At 42.7% G+C, this 16,163-nt stretch overlaps 1 protein-coding gene across 2 annotated transcripts in view; it reads left to right on the forward strand.

Annotated features, from left to right (window-relative positions):
• The window catches only part of LOC106590235 (solute carrier organic anion transporter family member 5A1), a 100,935-nt gene that overhangs the window by 77,129 nt on the left and 7,643 nt on the right, over positions 1-16,163 (forward strand). For both annotated transcript variants that reach the window (XR_014383073.1, XM_014181033.3), the window contains exons 6-8: positions 2,285-2,483; positions 8,116-8,275; positions 15,086-15,327. Coding sequence is in view for 1 of the 2 variants with exons in the window: in XM_014181033.3 (XP_014036508.1) it covers positions 2,285-2,483; positions 8,116-8,275; positions 15,086-15,327 (601 nt within the window). In the remaining variant the exon portion in view is untranslated. The remainder of the gene's footprint in view (positions 1-2,284; positions 2,484-8,115; positions 8,276-15,085; positions 15,328-16,163) is intronic.

Below are 16,163 nucleotides of genomic sequence, written 5' to 3' on the forward strand. Positions count from 1 at the left end.
GGGAGATATAAGACTCCAGTGTGTGTGTGTGTGTGTGTGTGTGTGTGTGTGTGTGTTTAAGCAAGTAAGATCTCGCCACAGAAACACATGAATCACTTACAGGATCATCATAAGCTACAGTCCATTAATTACAGTGCATTCGGAAAGTATTCAGACCCTTTTATTTTTTCCACATTTTGTTACGTTACAGCCTTATTCTAAAATGGGGGAGAAGGGCCTTGGTGGAGGCCACTGTGTTCTTGGGGACCTTCAATGCTGCGGAAATGTTTTGTTGTCCCAGATCTGTGTCTGTCATTATAGGGTATTGTGTCTAGATTGATGAGGGGGGAAAAAACGATTTCATCCATTTTAGAATAAGGCTGTAACGTAACAAAATGTGGTGTGTCTGAATACTTTCCGAATGCACTATATAATCCACATAATTATTCACATGTTCTGTTGCTGCAGGGTTATTTTCCTACTGTAGCAAACTGCCTCAAATTAAGGTCCAAATCTGTAGTTCATATAAAGATCATGTCAATGGAGAATGTGTGTATGTGAGTTAGAACATGAGAGGGAGATATAGTACATACTATGTGAGTGTCCAAACATGCAAACACACACACAGTATTCAGAACACTCTCTTCTCTGATCCTATGTTTCCTACCGTCTCCCTCCATCCCCTGTCTCCCCTGCCTTGTTACCCAGCTGAGAGGGCCTGTGGCTGGGATAGAGGACAGGCATGTGCAGCCTCTCTGGGTCCTAGTCCTCCAGTGGAAATACACACTGACCCCGTCCTGCCTCTTTGACTTACCCTGCCTGTCAACTAGGGTGTGGGTGTGTTTGCTGCCATAACCCGACTCCAGCCTCTAACTACTACAGCCCTCCTCCGGCCGGCCCTAATATAACTCACAGCCCCAACCCACACTTCTCACTGCTATTATACAGTACACTAACTGTCCTCCTGCTACTGTATTGCCCAACAGCTTCTTCGTCACATTTATTAATGGGTTGCATTTTGCCACAATATTGTTTTGAACTTTTGTTTTAGGACTGATGCCCAACTGAGCGTTCTACTCAATGCAGTCTCAATGGGTGCTGATGAAGATTTCGTCAAAGTGATTTACTGTGGCTTGGATACACGACATTTCAAAAGGAGGCAAATATTTTGTAGGACAAGCTTTTGTCATCATTGTGATGTCTCCAGATTGACTTTAGATGCAGTATAACTTTGTCTAGAGGGGAGAACGCTGACATTTTAGCTAGCTAACGTTAGCATTGCTAGCTATTTCTGACTAACTTTGCTAGCTAATGGTACCATTTGCCATCTCTCTAAAGTGAACCTGACGACATCATAATGGTGGCAAAGTTGTTTCCTACTAATTATTTGTCTGCTTCAGCAATGTCATCTTATTTCCAGGCCACTATAGTGTAAATTTGACGAAACGGTCATTAGCCACCGTTCAGAAAGACTTGGCATTAACCATCAGTGCGACATCAATATGCTGAGTCATCTGTAGAACGTTGATGACAATGGCAACGATGCGACCGAGTGAGGAACCCATGAATAATATGTTTCACAGCAACTTGTTGTCAATGTTTGTTACAATATCCCTCTAATACCATGCCCTCTGCCCATTTCTTGTCTTGAATGCTTTTCCTGAACTACCGTAAATTCCGGACTATAAGCCGCAATTTTTTTCCCAGCTTTGAACCTCGTGGCTTAAACAATGACGCGGCTAATATATGGATTTTTCCAGCTTTCAATTTTTTTTTTCTCAAAAAAAACACATTCTGTGACGTGCTCAGTTTTTTGGCGGCATGAAGCTTTCATTAGACCAATGAAATTGTTGAACGGGTTAAGGTCAAAACTTTTTTGTTTACTGTTTAGATTAAATCGAGCGCTCTCAAACTTCCCATCATTCTAATTACGGTAGTCATTTTGTCACCCTCATCATGGCAAAGACACGGAGAAATGCATATGATGCAGCTTTCAAGTTGAAGGCGATTGATCTGGCTGTTGGAAAAGGAAATAGAGCTGCTGCACGGGAGCTTGGTCTTAATGAGTCAATAAGACGTTGGAAGCAGCAGCGTGAGGAATTGACTCAGTGCAAAAAGACAGCTAAAGCTTAATGCACATTTTTTATTTTTTGTTACAAGCCGTGTTTCGTTAAAGCCTATTTATTTTTGTTACAAGCCGTGTTTCGTTAAAGCCAGTGTAAAGTTCATTTGTTTCAATGTACCGGTAGGCACCTGCGGCTTATTTATGTTCAAAATAATAATGGCTCTCTCTCCCCCAACCCAGGTGTGATCATCGTGCCCAGTGCTGGGGTGGGTATCGTCCTAGGGGGCTACATCATCAAGAAGCTGAAGTTGGGAGCCAGAGAGTCAGCCAAGCTGGCTATGATCTGTAGCGGGGTGTCTCTGCTCTGTTTCTCTACGCTCTTCATCGTGGGCTGTGAGAGCATCAACCTGGGAGGTATCAATATACCATACACCACTGGGTGAGTTACTGCAATACTACTACTAATATACTACTACTACTAATATACTACTATTACATCAACATAATATACACCACTTTGTAAGTTACAACACAACTACTGCTACTCCAATGCTACTACTACTTCTACAATTCTACTAATATAATACTACATATAATACTATACATGCCATACAGCACTGGGTAAGAGTTGTTTAAAAAAAAAAAAAAAACATTATTTAACCTTTATTTAACTAGGCAGCAGTTAAATAATTACTACAATACAACTACAGAGTTACTACAAAACTACTACTATACTGCATATATTACTATTATATCAACATGCCATAGACGACTGGGTAAGTTATGGAGAAAGACTACAATACTATGAATATAATACTGCAGCTATTACTATAACATCAACATACCATACACCACTGGGTAAGAGTTACTGCTACTACAATACTACTACTACTATTCAACAGATATTAGTATAACATCAACACATACCATACACCACTGGGCAAGTTGCCTTGATGACAGCTTTGCACACTCTTGGTATTCTCTCAACCAGATTCACCTGGAATGCTTTTCCAACAGTCTTGAAGGAGTTCCCACATATGCTGAGCACTTCTTGGCTGCTTTTCCTTCACCCTGCGGTCCAACTCATCCCAAACCATCTCAAGTGTGTTGAGATCAGGTGATTGTGGAGGCCAGGTCATCTGATGCAGCACTCCATCACGCTCCTTCTTGGTAAAATAGCCCTTACACAGCCTGGTGGTGTGTTGGGTCATTATCTTGTTGAAAAACAAATTATAGTCCCACTAAGCGCAAACCAGATGGGATGGCGTATCGCTGCAGAATGCTGTGGTAGCCATGCTGGTTAAGTGTGCCTTGAATTCTAAATAAATCACTGATGGTGTCATCAGCACAGTGGGAACCACACATGCAGAGATCATCCGTTCACCTACTCTGCGTCTCACAAAGATATGGAGGTTGTAACCAAAAATCTCATCAGACCAAAGGATAGATTTCGACCGGTCTGATGTCCATTGCTTGTGTTTCTTGGCCCAAGCAAGTCTTTTCTTCTGATTGGTGTCCTTTAGTAGTGGTTTCTTTGCAGCAATTCAACCATGAAGGCCTGATTCATGCAGTCTCCTCTGAACAGTTGATGTTGAGATGTGTCTGTTACTTGAACTCTGTAAAGCATTTATTTGGGCTGCAATTTCTGAGGCTGTCACTCTAGTGAACTTATTCTCTGCAGAAGAGGTAACTCTGGGTCTTCCTTTCCTGTGGCGGTCCACATGAGAGCCAGTTTCATCATAGCGCTTGATGGTTTTTGCGACTGCACTTGAAGAAACTTTTTCCATGTTGACTGACCTTCATGTCTTAAAGTAATGATGGACTGTAATTTGTCTTTGCTTATTTGAGCTGTTCTTGCCATAATATGGACTTGGTCTTTTATCAAGTAGGGCTATCTTCTGTAAACCATCCCTACATTGTTACAACACAACTGATTGGCTCAAATGCATTAAAAAGGAAAGAAATTCCACATGTTAACTTTTAACAAGGCAACACCTGTTAATTGAAATGCGTACCTCATGAATCTGGTTGAGAGAATGCCAAGAGTGTGCAAAGCTGTCATCAAAGCAAAGGGTGGCTACTTTGAAGAATCAAAAAATCTAAAATATATTTTGATTTAACACTTTTTTGCTTACTACATGATTCCATGTGTATTATTTCATAGTTTTGAAGTCTTCACTATTAATCTACAATGTAGAAAATAGTACAAGTTTAGAAAAACCCTTCGACTGGTACTGTATACTATTATATCAACATACCATACCCCGCCTGGTAAGAGTTACCGCATTACTTCTACAATACTACTACAGATATTAATTACTATTACACCAATATACCATACATCACAGAGTAAGATACAGTATATCAGAGTAGTAGTTATTATTACATTAAGTGGATAAGGATCACTATCACTGTGACTATTACCACTGTGAAATCCACAGGGTAAGAGTCGTTACTATATACCCATCATCATCGGCGGTCGCTCTGGGTCGTGTATGATTGTCCACCTGATGGGTCCTGCTTGTGGGTCATTCAGATGGCTGATCTGGGAGCCACGTATTTTGGTGCAGTGTGGGCAGGGGGTGAGTGATGGTTGGACCTTCTTGATGGAAAGTCTCTCCTTTCGAATTTGCCGCTTGTCCTCTGTGCCACGGCGGAGATCTTCTTTGTACCGCGCTACCCCCTCTTGGACAGTTTTTCTCCATGTCGACCTGTCTTTTGTAGTACTTTTTGCGATTAGTCTTTAGCTTGTCCTTGTACCGCTTCTTTTGTCCTCCAGGAGCCCACTGACCTGTTTCGGGAGGCGAGTTGGCACCATGGCCAGTCCATCAGAGCTGGTGTTGAGTGGTGCTACTGATGTTTGCCTCCTCAAGGACACTGGTGTTGATGCGCTTGTCTGCCCAGCTGATCCTCATGATGCCATCTTTGGTGACACCAGGGATTTAAGATGGCTGCTGTATGTGGTCCATATTGCTGACCCATACAGTAGAATAGGAGCAGTACTGCTTTGTAGACCAGGATTTTTGTTCTGGCCTGGATGTCGCGATCCTTGAAGACTCTTTTCCTCAGTCTTGAGAAAGCTCCACTGGCATGGCTTAGGCGGTGATGTATCTCCGTGTCAATGTCGGCTTTGGAGGAGAGAAGGCTGCCAAAGTAGGGAAAGTGGTCCACATTGGTATTGTCAATTTGTATTGCTGGGGCTGGTGTATTTTTGTCACGCTGTGGTTGGTGGACGAATTTGGTCGGCCAGACCGAGAAGCTTGTCTGCCTTTGCGAAAGCGTCCAGGTTGCACTGAAAGTCCTCTTCCGAGTGGGCAGTGACGGCGTTATCGTCTGCATACTGGAGCTCCACAATGTAAGTGTTGGTGATTTTTGCTCTTGGCTTTGAATCTGTTGAGGTTTGCAGTCTGTTCTGTGCAGGATTTGGAGTCCCTGAGGCAGATTTGAGCCTGTGAGGTGGAGGATGGCCACGATGAAGATAGAAAACAGGCTGGGTGCAAGGATGCAGTCCTGTTTAACTCAAGGGTCCACCTTGAAGGGAGCCACAGTTACTGAGCACTAAAGCTGACTTAATATCAAGCAGCAATCACAGTTTTCTATTACTTCTATGTTACTCTATGGTATTGGCTACAAGACTTATACATGATTACTACTATGAGTCCTTATATCACTGAAGACTATTCTTCAATGGTTTATCATTTGCCACTGTGAGCGAATACAGTATTTAACACCAGTGTTCTATTTTAACCATCATCAACACCTATTCAACAGCCGTTAGTTCTATTGGCGTGGTGTTGGTGTGACTGGTCCATTAGCAACCACACTCACTCACACACGCACGCAACACTATCATCTGCTGTGGAACACATAGGATTCATCCCCACATCACCTTCTATTTCTGTTCTGTTTTATATAGTCCCATCAAGTTTAGATGTTTGGGTAATCATCACTTCTCATGCTTGGTCCCCATCCTGCGTCCCTGGATGGCATGGAAGTCTGTGGACACACACACACACACACACACACACACACACACACACACACACACACACACACACACACGCTCACACACCCAAGCGCACACGCACGGATGGACACACAGACACACACACACACCGCTAACATGTATTGCGTATGTGATCCAAAGCAACAGCTGTACAGTGGATGCATTTTAAATGGCACCCTATTCCCTTTATTTATTCTATTTATTTATTTCATTTCACCTTTATTTAACTAGGTAAGTCAGTTAAGAACAAATTCTTATTTACAATAGCGGCCTACCCCGGTCAATCCCGGACGACGCTGGGCCAATTGTGCGCCGCCCTATGGGACTCCCAATCACAGCCGGTTGTGATACAGCCTGGTAGTGCACTATGCTATAGTGGACTACTGGGACTTGGTCAAAAGTAGTTCACTATGTAGGGAATAGGGTGCAATTTGGGACGCAGACAGTATGTAATGTGTCTCGCTCCCACTCTACAGTATCAGACCCTCTTCTCTTTTCTACTTCTGCACTGTCCTGTCTGAGCATTCCTTTGTCTCAGAGAGTCAGCGTTGTCCTGTCTGACCTGACCAGTGTCCCAGACAGACTGTTCTGAGCACTCCTTTGTCTCAGAGAGTCAGCGTTGTCCTGTCTGACCTGACCAGTGTCCCAGACAGACTGTTCTGAGCACTCCTTTGTCTCAGAGAGTCAGTGTATAGATGAGTTAGCAGGAAGCTGTGAGCTGATGATGAAGAGGACTGGGTCTACTGGCAATATCATGAGGAATGTCAATAGTGGCATAACTACTGATTCATACTAACACACGCTCTGACCGCGTCCGAAATGGCACCCTATACACTATATAGGGCATTGCTATCCTGGGTAGAAAATGGTGCACTATACGGGCTCTGGTCAAAAGTAGTTCACTATATAGGGAGTAGGCTTCCACTTGGGAAGCAGACTGTGTCTGACCCTAGTTCACCTCTGACCTCTATCGCCCAAGACGAACATTATACCAACAGTAGGGAAACTTAACTACACTACCAGGAAATTCATCCACTGCCCCCTCTCCTGCTATAGTATACTAATCTGTATCCTGTTGGCTGACTCTTTGGCTTTTTATTTTATGTTTCTGTAACATCTGCTGGCTCCAACTGGTGCAGCCAGCCAGTCACAGTGGCTTTGTCTAGAGTGGAGATGTGTAATCACCAAAGTGCGAGTGGGTCGCGAAGAAGGGGCAGACTGACTCCATTCTGTGCCCCCTCCCCTGCCTGTTGGCCTAGTGCTGGAATTTGACGGGGGTTTGTTATGTCAGGGTCAGACCCAACAACCCAACTCACAACTGAAGGGTTATCTCAACCTGACCTGAACTGACCAGACAGATTGACCGGTAGATGATTGGATTTAGGGACACTGCTCCAGGTCGTTATTGTAAAAGAGAACGTGTTCTCAATGACTAAATACAGGCAACAAAAATGTGACCGCTTACATCATTTGGAGTTGCCATAACATGGTCTAGTGGCGTAATGATATAAGTGGGGGAAAATATCTTGCTATTTGTATGTTTTGAATGTAAAAGCAGATTCCTGTCTGTGTGCTTTCGCAAGGCGGTGTTTGTAGCCTGACTACGGTTTCAACAATTCCCAGGTTTTCCAGTAATCCCTGTTGGAAGATTCAGGAAATAAGCAGGGTATTCGGGAAAGTTCTCAGAATATTGAGGTGTTCTATCGTTCCGATAGAGCTCAGTGTTGGAACTCCCAGAGTCACCTGGAGACAGGCTTCTCTGCCCCACTGTGTTTAGAGGGATAAGATCATTGTTTGAGTTAGAACCGGGTTCCCACAGAACTACTGTCATGTTTATTCAGTCCCTATCACTCTCTTTCTATATCTCTCTCTGTCTATCTTTCTATATCTCTCTCTGTCTATCTTTCTATATCTCTCTCTATTGCTCTCTATTGCTCTCTCTCTCTCTCTCTCTCTCTCTTTATTTATCTTACAATTCCTTGTTTGTTCTGAAAATGTTGGTAATTCTGTTGTGCAACATATCATTACTCCAATAAAATGAAATGTAACTCAACTATCTCTCCAGGCCCACCCTGACTATGACCCATCATAACCTGACTGGAGGCTGTAATGTGAACTGTGGCTGTAAGATCCATGAGTATGCCCCCGTGTGTGGCTCTGACAGCATCACCTACTTTAACCCCTGCCTGGCTGGGTGCAGCACCGTGAGCAACGGCAGCACTGGGGTAAGTACACACTCGACTGACCAGGCAACACCTGTACACGTATGTGTGTGTGTGCATGTGATGAGTAGGCTTGTCTGAGACCTGAAGAATTGTGTTTGCTCCCCGCGTTCAAGGCTCTGTATCCTTGATCCTGAGAGATTGTAGAGAGACAGCACAAGTCACATTGTTAGCGCCAGCACACAACCACAGGCCCCTTTTTAACTGAATGACAATAAATGATGTAATTTGGGCAGTTGTTTGAATTAAGTGGTCTGTTGTGTGCCAGCTGTATCAAATACATTTGATGAATTACAATTAGTGGATCTTATGGTTGTTGAAGTCATATAATTAAATCTAGAATCGGCTTCCTATTTCGCAACAAAGCATCCTTCACTCATGCTGCCAAACATACCCTCATAAAACTGACTGTCCTACCGATCCTCCACTTCGGCGATGTCATTTACAAAATCGCCTCCAATACCCTACTCAGCAAATTGGATGCAGTCTATCACAGTGCCATCCATTTTGTCACCAAAGCCCCATATACTACCCACCACTAAGACCTGTATGCTCTCGTTGGCTGGCCCTTGCTTCATATTCGTCGCCAAACCCACTGGCTCCAGGTCATGTATAAGTCTTTGCTAGGTAAATCCCCACCTTATCTCAGCTCACTGGTCACCATAGCAGCACCTACCCGTAGCACGTGCTCAAGCAGATACAGTTCACTGGTCACCCACAAAGCCTATTCTTTCTTTGGCCGCCTTTCCTTCCAGTTTTCTGCTGCCCATGACTGGAACGAATTACAAAAATCACTGAAGCTGGAGACTCATATCTCCCTCACTAACTTTAAGCATCAGCTGTCAGAGCAGCTCACAGATCATTGCACACGCATAGCCCATCCAACTACCTCATCCCCATATTGTTTTTTTTTCTTTTTTTTTCTCCTTTACACCCTAGTATCTCTACTTGCACATTCATCTTCTGCACATCTATCACTCCAGTGTTTAATTGCTCAATTGTAATTACTTCGCCACTATGGCCTATTTATTGCCTTACCTCCATAATCTTACCTCATTTGCACACACTGTATATAGCTTTTTTCTATTGTGTTATTGACTGTACATTTGTTTATTCCATGTGTAACTCTGTGTTGTTTGCGTCGCACTGCTTTTCTTTATCTTGGCCAGGTCGCAGTTGTAAATGAGAACTTGTTCTCAACTGGCCTACCTGGTTAAATAAAGGTGAAAGAAATTAAATAATAATAATAATAATTAGCCTAGGTATAATTTCACAGGCCCTGAATTCATTAAAGTATTGCTGATTGTCTGAAATGCAGTGTTTTGACCTTTAATCTCTCTGCGCTAGGCGGGACGAATTCGTCCCACCTACGTAACAGCCACTGCCAGCCTGTGGCGCGATTTTCAAAACCTTAAAAATCCGATTACTTCAATTTCTCAAACATATGACTATTTCACAGCTATTTAAAGACAAGACTCTCGTTAATCTAACCACACTGTCCGATTTCAAAAATGCTTTACAACGAAAGCAAAACATTAGATTATGTCAGCAGAGTACCAAGCCAGAAATAATCAGACACCCATTTTTCAAGCCAGCATATAATGTCACCAAAACCCAGAAGACAGCTAAATGCAGCACTCACCTTTGATGATCTTCATCAGATGACAACCCTAGGACATTATGTTATACAATACATGCATGTTTTGTTCAATCAAGTTCATATTTATATCAAAAACCAGCTTTTTACATTAGCATGTGACGTTCAGAACTAGCATACCCCCCGCAAACTTCCGGGGAATTCGCTAACATTTTACTAAATTACTCACGATAAACGTTCACAAAAAGCATAACAATTATTTTAAGAATTATAGATACAGACCTCCTCTATGCACTCGATATGTCCGATTTTAAAATAGCTTTTTGGTGAAAGCACATTTTGCAATATTCTAAGTACATACCCCAGGCATCACGGGCTCGCTATTTAGACACCCGGCAAGTTTAGCACTCACCATAATCATATTTACTATTATAAAAGTTTGATTACCTTTTGTTGTCTTCGTCAGAATGCACACCCAGGACTGCTACTTCAATAACAAATGTTGGTTTGGTCCAAAATAATCCATCGTTATATCCGAATAGCGGCGTTTTGTTCGTGCGTTCCAGACACTATCCGAAATAGTAAAGAAGTGTCACGCGCATGGCGCAATTCGTGACAATAAAATTCTAAATATTCCATTACCGTACTTCGAAGCATGTCAACCGCTGTTTAAAATCAATTTTTACGACATTTTTCTCGTAGAAAAGCGATAATATTCCGACAGGGAATCTCCTTTTCGGCAAACAGAGGAAAAAATGCCAAAGGCGGGGGCGGTCGGGGTCACGCGCATAAGCCCAGTGTCCCTTGATCGGCCACTTGAGAAAGCGATAATGTGTTTCAGCCTGGGGCTGGAATGACGACATTCTGTTTTTTCCCGGGCTCTGAGCGCCTATGGACGACGTGGGAAGTGTCACGTTAGAGCAGAGATCCTTAGTAAATGATAGAGATGGAAAAGAAGTTCAAGAAATGGTCAGACAGGCCACTTCCTGTAAAGGAATCTCTCAGGTTTTGACCTGCCATTTGAGTTCTGTTATACTCACAGACACCATTCAAACAGTTTTAGAAAATTTAGGGTGTTTTCTATCCATATGTAATGAGTATATGCATATTCTAGTTACTGGGTAGGAGTGGTAACCAGATTAAATCGGGTATGTTTTTTATCCAGCCGTGTCAATACTGCCCCCTAGCCCTAACAGGTTAATTGTACAACAAACCTTATTTAGAGAAATCGCAATATACACTCAGAAGGCCAGTTTATTAGGTACACCCATCTAATACTGGGTTCAAACGTTGCTAAATTGGTATCAAGGGACCTAATGTGTGCCAGGACAACATTCCCCACGCCATTAAACCACCAGCCTGTACCGTTGACACCAGGCAGAATGGCGCCATGGACTCATGCTGCTTACGCCAAATCCTGACTGCCATCAGCATGACGCATCAGGAACAGGGATATGTCGGATGTTTTTCCACTCCTCAATTGTCCAGTGTTGGTGATCGCCTGCCCACTGGAGCTGCTGCTTCTTGTTTTTAGCTGATAGGAGTGGAACTCGGTGTGGTCGTCTGCTGCAATAGGCCATCCGTGACAAGGACCGACAAATTGTGCGTTCCGAGATGCCGTTCTGCTTGCACGATTCTTGCCATTTTTCCTTTGACCTCACATCAACGAGCTGTTTTCGCCCACATGACTGACGCTGACTGCATGTTTTTTTGTTTTTCGCACTATTCTTAGTAAACCCTAGACACTGTTGTACGCAAAAAGACTAGGAGACCGGATGTTTCTGAGATACTGGAACAATCACGCCTGGCACTGAAGATCATACCACGCTCAAAGTTGCTTAGGTCACTCATTTTGCCCATTACATGGAACAGTAACTGAATGCCTTGATGCCTGACTGCCTGCTTTATATAGCAAGCCACAGGTACCTGACTCACTGTCTGTAGGAGCGACTATTTTCACTAATGTGGTGGTGTACCTAATAAACATGCCACTGAGTGTATAATGTGAATCGCCCATAAGTTTGAAAAAAATGGAGATATGATTTTTAGGCCATATTGCCCAACCTTAGCTAGCTGCACAGTCACACTGGAACTCGACAACCGTATCTGCCCTTTAGACATTCTGGGAGACAGTTGTATGCGTCCCAAATGGCACCCTATTAACTATTTAGTGCACTAGGCCCATAAAGGCTCTGGTCAAAAGTAGTGCACTATATAGGAAATAGGGTGCCATTTAGGATGCACAATGGTGCTTCAGTGAAAGGCGTGCTGGTTGCCTAGCAGCAATAGAACAGTTGTTCAGAACTGTTTGACGACTTAATCCCAGCTGTCTCATGAAGATTATTCAGGAATCAAAATGCATCTTATTCCCAATAACCCTGGTTGCCAAAAGAAACAAAAAAAAACATAAAATGAGGTTGTACGGTATTCAGTAAAATATGTATAGTACTTTTAATTTTAAGCTCTGTGAGTTGATTTGGGAGTAAACCTGAAAAGATGATCTAATATGTTTTGCTAGCCCATTGTAAGCAATTTAGCCGCAGCCTACAATAACATTGAGTCCTCTACCCCCTCTCCCCTTCTCTGAGAGGTAAACCCTGGGCAGGAAGACCCATCCTAAAAACAATATCAGACAGGATATCACAGCAAAGCTAGACAGGGAAATGCCTAGGGGTGAGTTACAAATTGCAACCTATTCCCTATATAGTGCGTTACTTTTTACCAGTGTTCATGGGACACACACACCCCTAGATTATTTAGGCACAACACTGGCCTTAGAGAGAATGCGTGTTTGGCTGAGCACACAATGCACCCACAGTGCAGAAGTCTCACCACATAGCTACAGTACAGTATAACATCCCAAGGTGCCTTTGATGCAGCCTAGGGAGCAGGGATGGGTTTGATTACCAGTGAGAGTTGAATGTTTCTGCTGCATTAAGGGTTCTAGGAGATGGAATACAATGTCCCACTGGCAAGTTTCCCAGAAAGAGTGTGTGTGTGCAAGTTAACTTTGTCCTTTCCTGCAAACCACATAAAGTGTGTGTGTGTGTGTGTGTGTGTGTGTGTGTGTGTGTGTGTGTGTGTGTGTGTGTGTGTGTGTGTGTGTGTGTGTGTGTGTGTGTGTACATATAATTAGATGGTGTACAAGTGTGAGGTGTGAAATGGAAATTTCTTTTTTTGCATATCCCACTCCCCCTGAGAGTGGAGTCACGCCCAGGTGTGTGTATACTGTGTCATTATTGTTTCTCAGCACTTCTACATGAATGTGGATGCCACCATGATTACGGATAATCATGAATGAATCGTCAATAAAGATTAGCAAGAAAGTTACAAATGCACAAAGATCATACCCATAAAACATGCTAACCTCTCACCATTATCAGTAACGGGGGAGGTTAGCATTTTTGGGGGGAGATATTCTATTCTAATTTACAATAAAGGCAACTCCAAAATGACACAGTACATTATTTACCATTCATTTATATTGGGCACACATAATCCAAAACACAATTAAAACAAACTGCAAATGCATCCAACAAGCTTGATGTAGTCATTAGCTACAGTGGGGGGAAAAAAAGTATTTGATCCCCTGCTGATTTTGTACGTTTGCCCACTTACAAAGAAATGATCGGTCTATAATTTTAATGGCAGGTTTATTTGAACAGTGAGAGACAGAATAACAACAAAATTGTGTTCTTGGGGTCATAGGCAGCATTCCTCCTCCTCCAAACACGGCGAGTTGAGTTGATGCCAAAGAGCTCCATTTTGGTCTCATCTGACCACAACACTTTCACCAGTTGTCCTCTGAATCATTCAGATGTTCATTGGCAAACTTCAGACGGGCATGTATATGTATTCTTGAGCAGGGGGACCTTGCGGGCGCTGCAGGATTTCAGTCCTTCATGGCGTAGTGTGTTACCAATTGTTTTCTTGGTGACTATGGTCCCAGCTGCCTTGAGATCATTGACAAGATCCTCCCGTGTAGTTCTGGGCTGATTCCTCACCGTTCTCATGATCATTGCAACCCCACGAGGTGAGACCTTGCATGGAGCCCCAGGCCGAGGGAGATTGACAGTTCTTTTGTGTTTCTTCCATTTGCGAATAATTGCACTAAATGTTGTCACCTTCTCACCAAGCTGCTTGGCGATAGTCTTGTAGCCCATTCCAGCCTTGTGTAGGTCTACAATCTTGTCCCTGACATCCTTTGAGAGCTCTTTGGTCTTGGCCATGGTGGAGAGTTTGGAATCTGATTGATTGCTTCTGTGGACAGGTGTCTTTTTTACAGGTAACAAGCTGCGGTTAGGAGCACCCCCTTTAAGAGTGTGCTCCTCATCTCAGCTCGTTACCTGTGTAAAAGACACTTGGGAGCCTGAAATCTTTCTGATTGAGAGGGGGTCAAATACTTAATTCCCTCATTAAAATGCAAATCAATTTATAACATTTTTGACATGCGTTTTTCTGGATATTTTTGTTGTTATTCTGTCTCTCACTGTTCAAATAAACCTACCATTAAAATTGTAGATTGATCCTTTCTTTATCAGTGGGCAAATGTACAAAATCAGCAGGGGATCAAATACTTTTTTCCCCCACTGTATGTTTCCATTAACTTGTCCAGTGATATTTTTTTAACGACATTTAGAAAGTGCACCTAGAAGACAAATGTGACGTGATAACATCATGTGCCCCGCGTACCTTCAATATTATTCTGCAATATAAGTTATTTGAAATACACGTTCCCTCATTTGTTGCAATGAAGAAACTTTGACAAAAGACAAATTCAGCCATCGAACATATAAAAATGTTTTCAATCTTTAGAAAATGTCTCCTACATCTGCCGTTTCCATTACAAATGTCGCAATGATTGCTTTTGTGGAAAAAACCTGGGGCGGTGGAAAGCTGTCTAGTGTGTGCCAGGATGAGGAGACCAAATACTACACTTTTGACTAAATGTAATACACTGATTTTGTCCAAATACTTATAACACCTTGAAATGAGGGTACTAGATACGTAAAGTGCTTTCAATTCTAAACGGTAAAACAGATATGTCTGAAAAAATAAATAAAAGTGACATTCTGTACTGTCGCCTCATATGAAACATTTGATCTCAAATCCAAAATGCTGGAGTATAGAGCCAAATTAAAAGATGTAGCTTCACTGTCCAAATAAATACGTAGGTCGAGTGTATATGTATTAACCATGTTCATCTCCACCAACAGATCAGGAACTACACAGAGTGTACGTGTGTCCAGAGCCGACAGGTCATCAGCCCTCCCGCTGGTGGTCAAGGGAACCAACTGCAGCTGGTCATCGTTAAGACCTACCTGAACGAGAACGGCTTCGCGGTGTCGGGGAAGTGTGATCGCACCTGTAACACCCTCATCCCCTTCCTCATCTTCCTCTTCATCGTCACACTCATCACCGCCTGCGCTCAGCCCTCCGCTATCATAGTCACTCTCAGGTAGGAGGACTGTGGCCACTCAAACTCTTTAACTCCTTGTCATGCATGTGAATGATTTATGAGTGCTACTTATCACCACTAAGTAAAGTGTCACCCAGCTTCCTTCCCTTGAACCCTTTCCTTCATGAACACTGATCTAACTCTTCCTAACTCCTCATGAAGGAAGTCTGACATAGGAATTCAATTCCGGTGTTGAATGTAATGTGTGAAAAGTGCAGAATTATGTGCAGTTGGCATTAATGCGTTGAGATAAAGTTTTATCTATCATATGTCAGATTGCTAACACTCTCTGAAATTCTTGCTATTAACAGATTAAAGGAGCCCAGCTCCAGTTTAAACAAGATTGCAAAATGTTAGATTTACGGGGCTTTGACTCCAATGCTTTCCACATTTTTTTGTGTCAAGTTGGCTGGGTGTCATTTGGGTGGTGGACCGTTCTTGATAAACACAGAAAACTGTTGAGCGTGAAAAACACAGCAGTGTTGCAGTTCTTGACTCAAACCGGTGTGCCTAGCACCTACTACCAAACCCCGTTCAAAGACACTTAAATATTTTGTCTTGACCATAATCCCTTTGAATGGCACACATACACAATCCATGTCTCAAGACCTGTCTCCTGGTGGATTTAGTGGATTTAACAAGTGACATCAATAAGGGATCATAGCTTTCACCTGGATTCACCTATAAAAACATGAACGTATACACTGAATATACAAAACATTAAGAAAACCTGCTCTTTCCATGACATAGAATGGTGTTCTTAATGTTTTGTATACTCAGTCTATATGTTAGTGTTTTTATAAGGAAGTGTATGCACTTTATATTTTAGTATGTTC

The sequence above is a fragment of the Salmo salar genome, chromosome 29 (assembly GCF_965601325.2).
Source record: "Salmo salar chromosome 29, fSalSal1, whole genome shotgun sequence".
In the NCBI taxonomy this organism is placed as follows: Eukaryota; Metazoa; Chordata; class Actinopteri; order Salmoniformes; family Salmonidae; genus Salmo; species Salmo salar.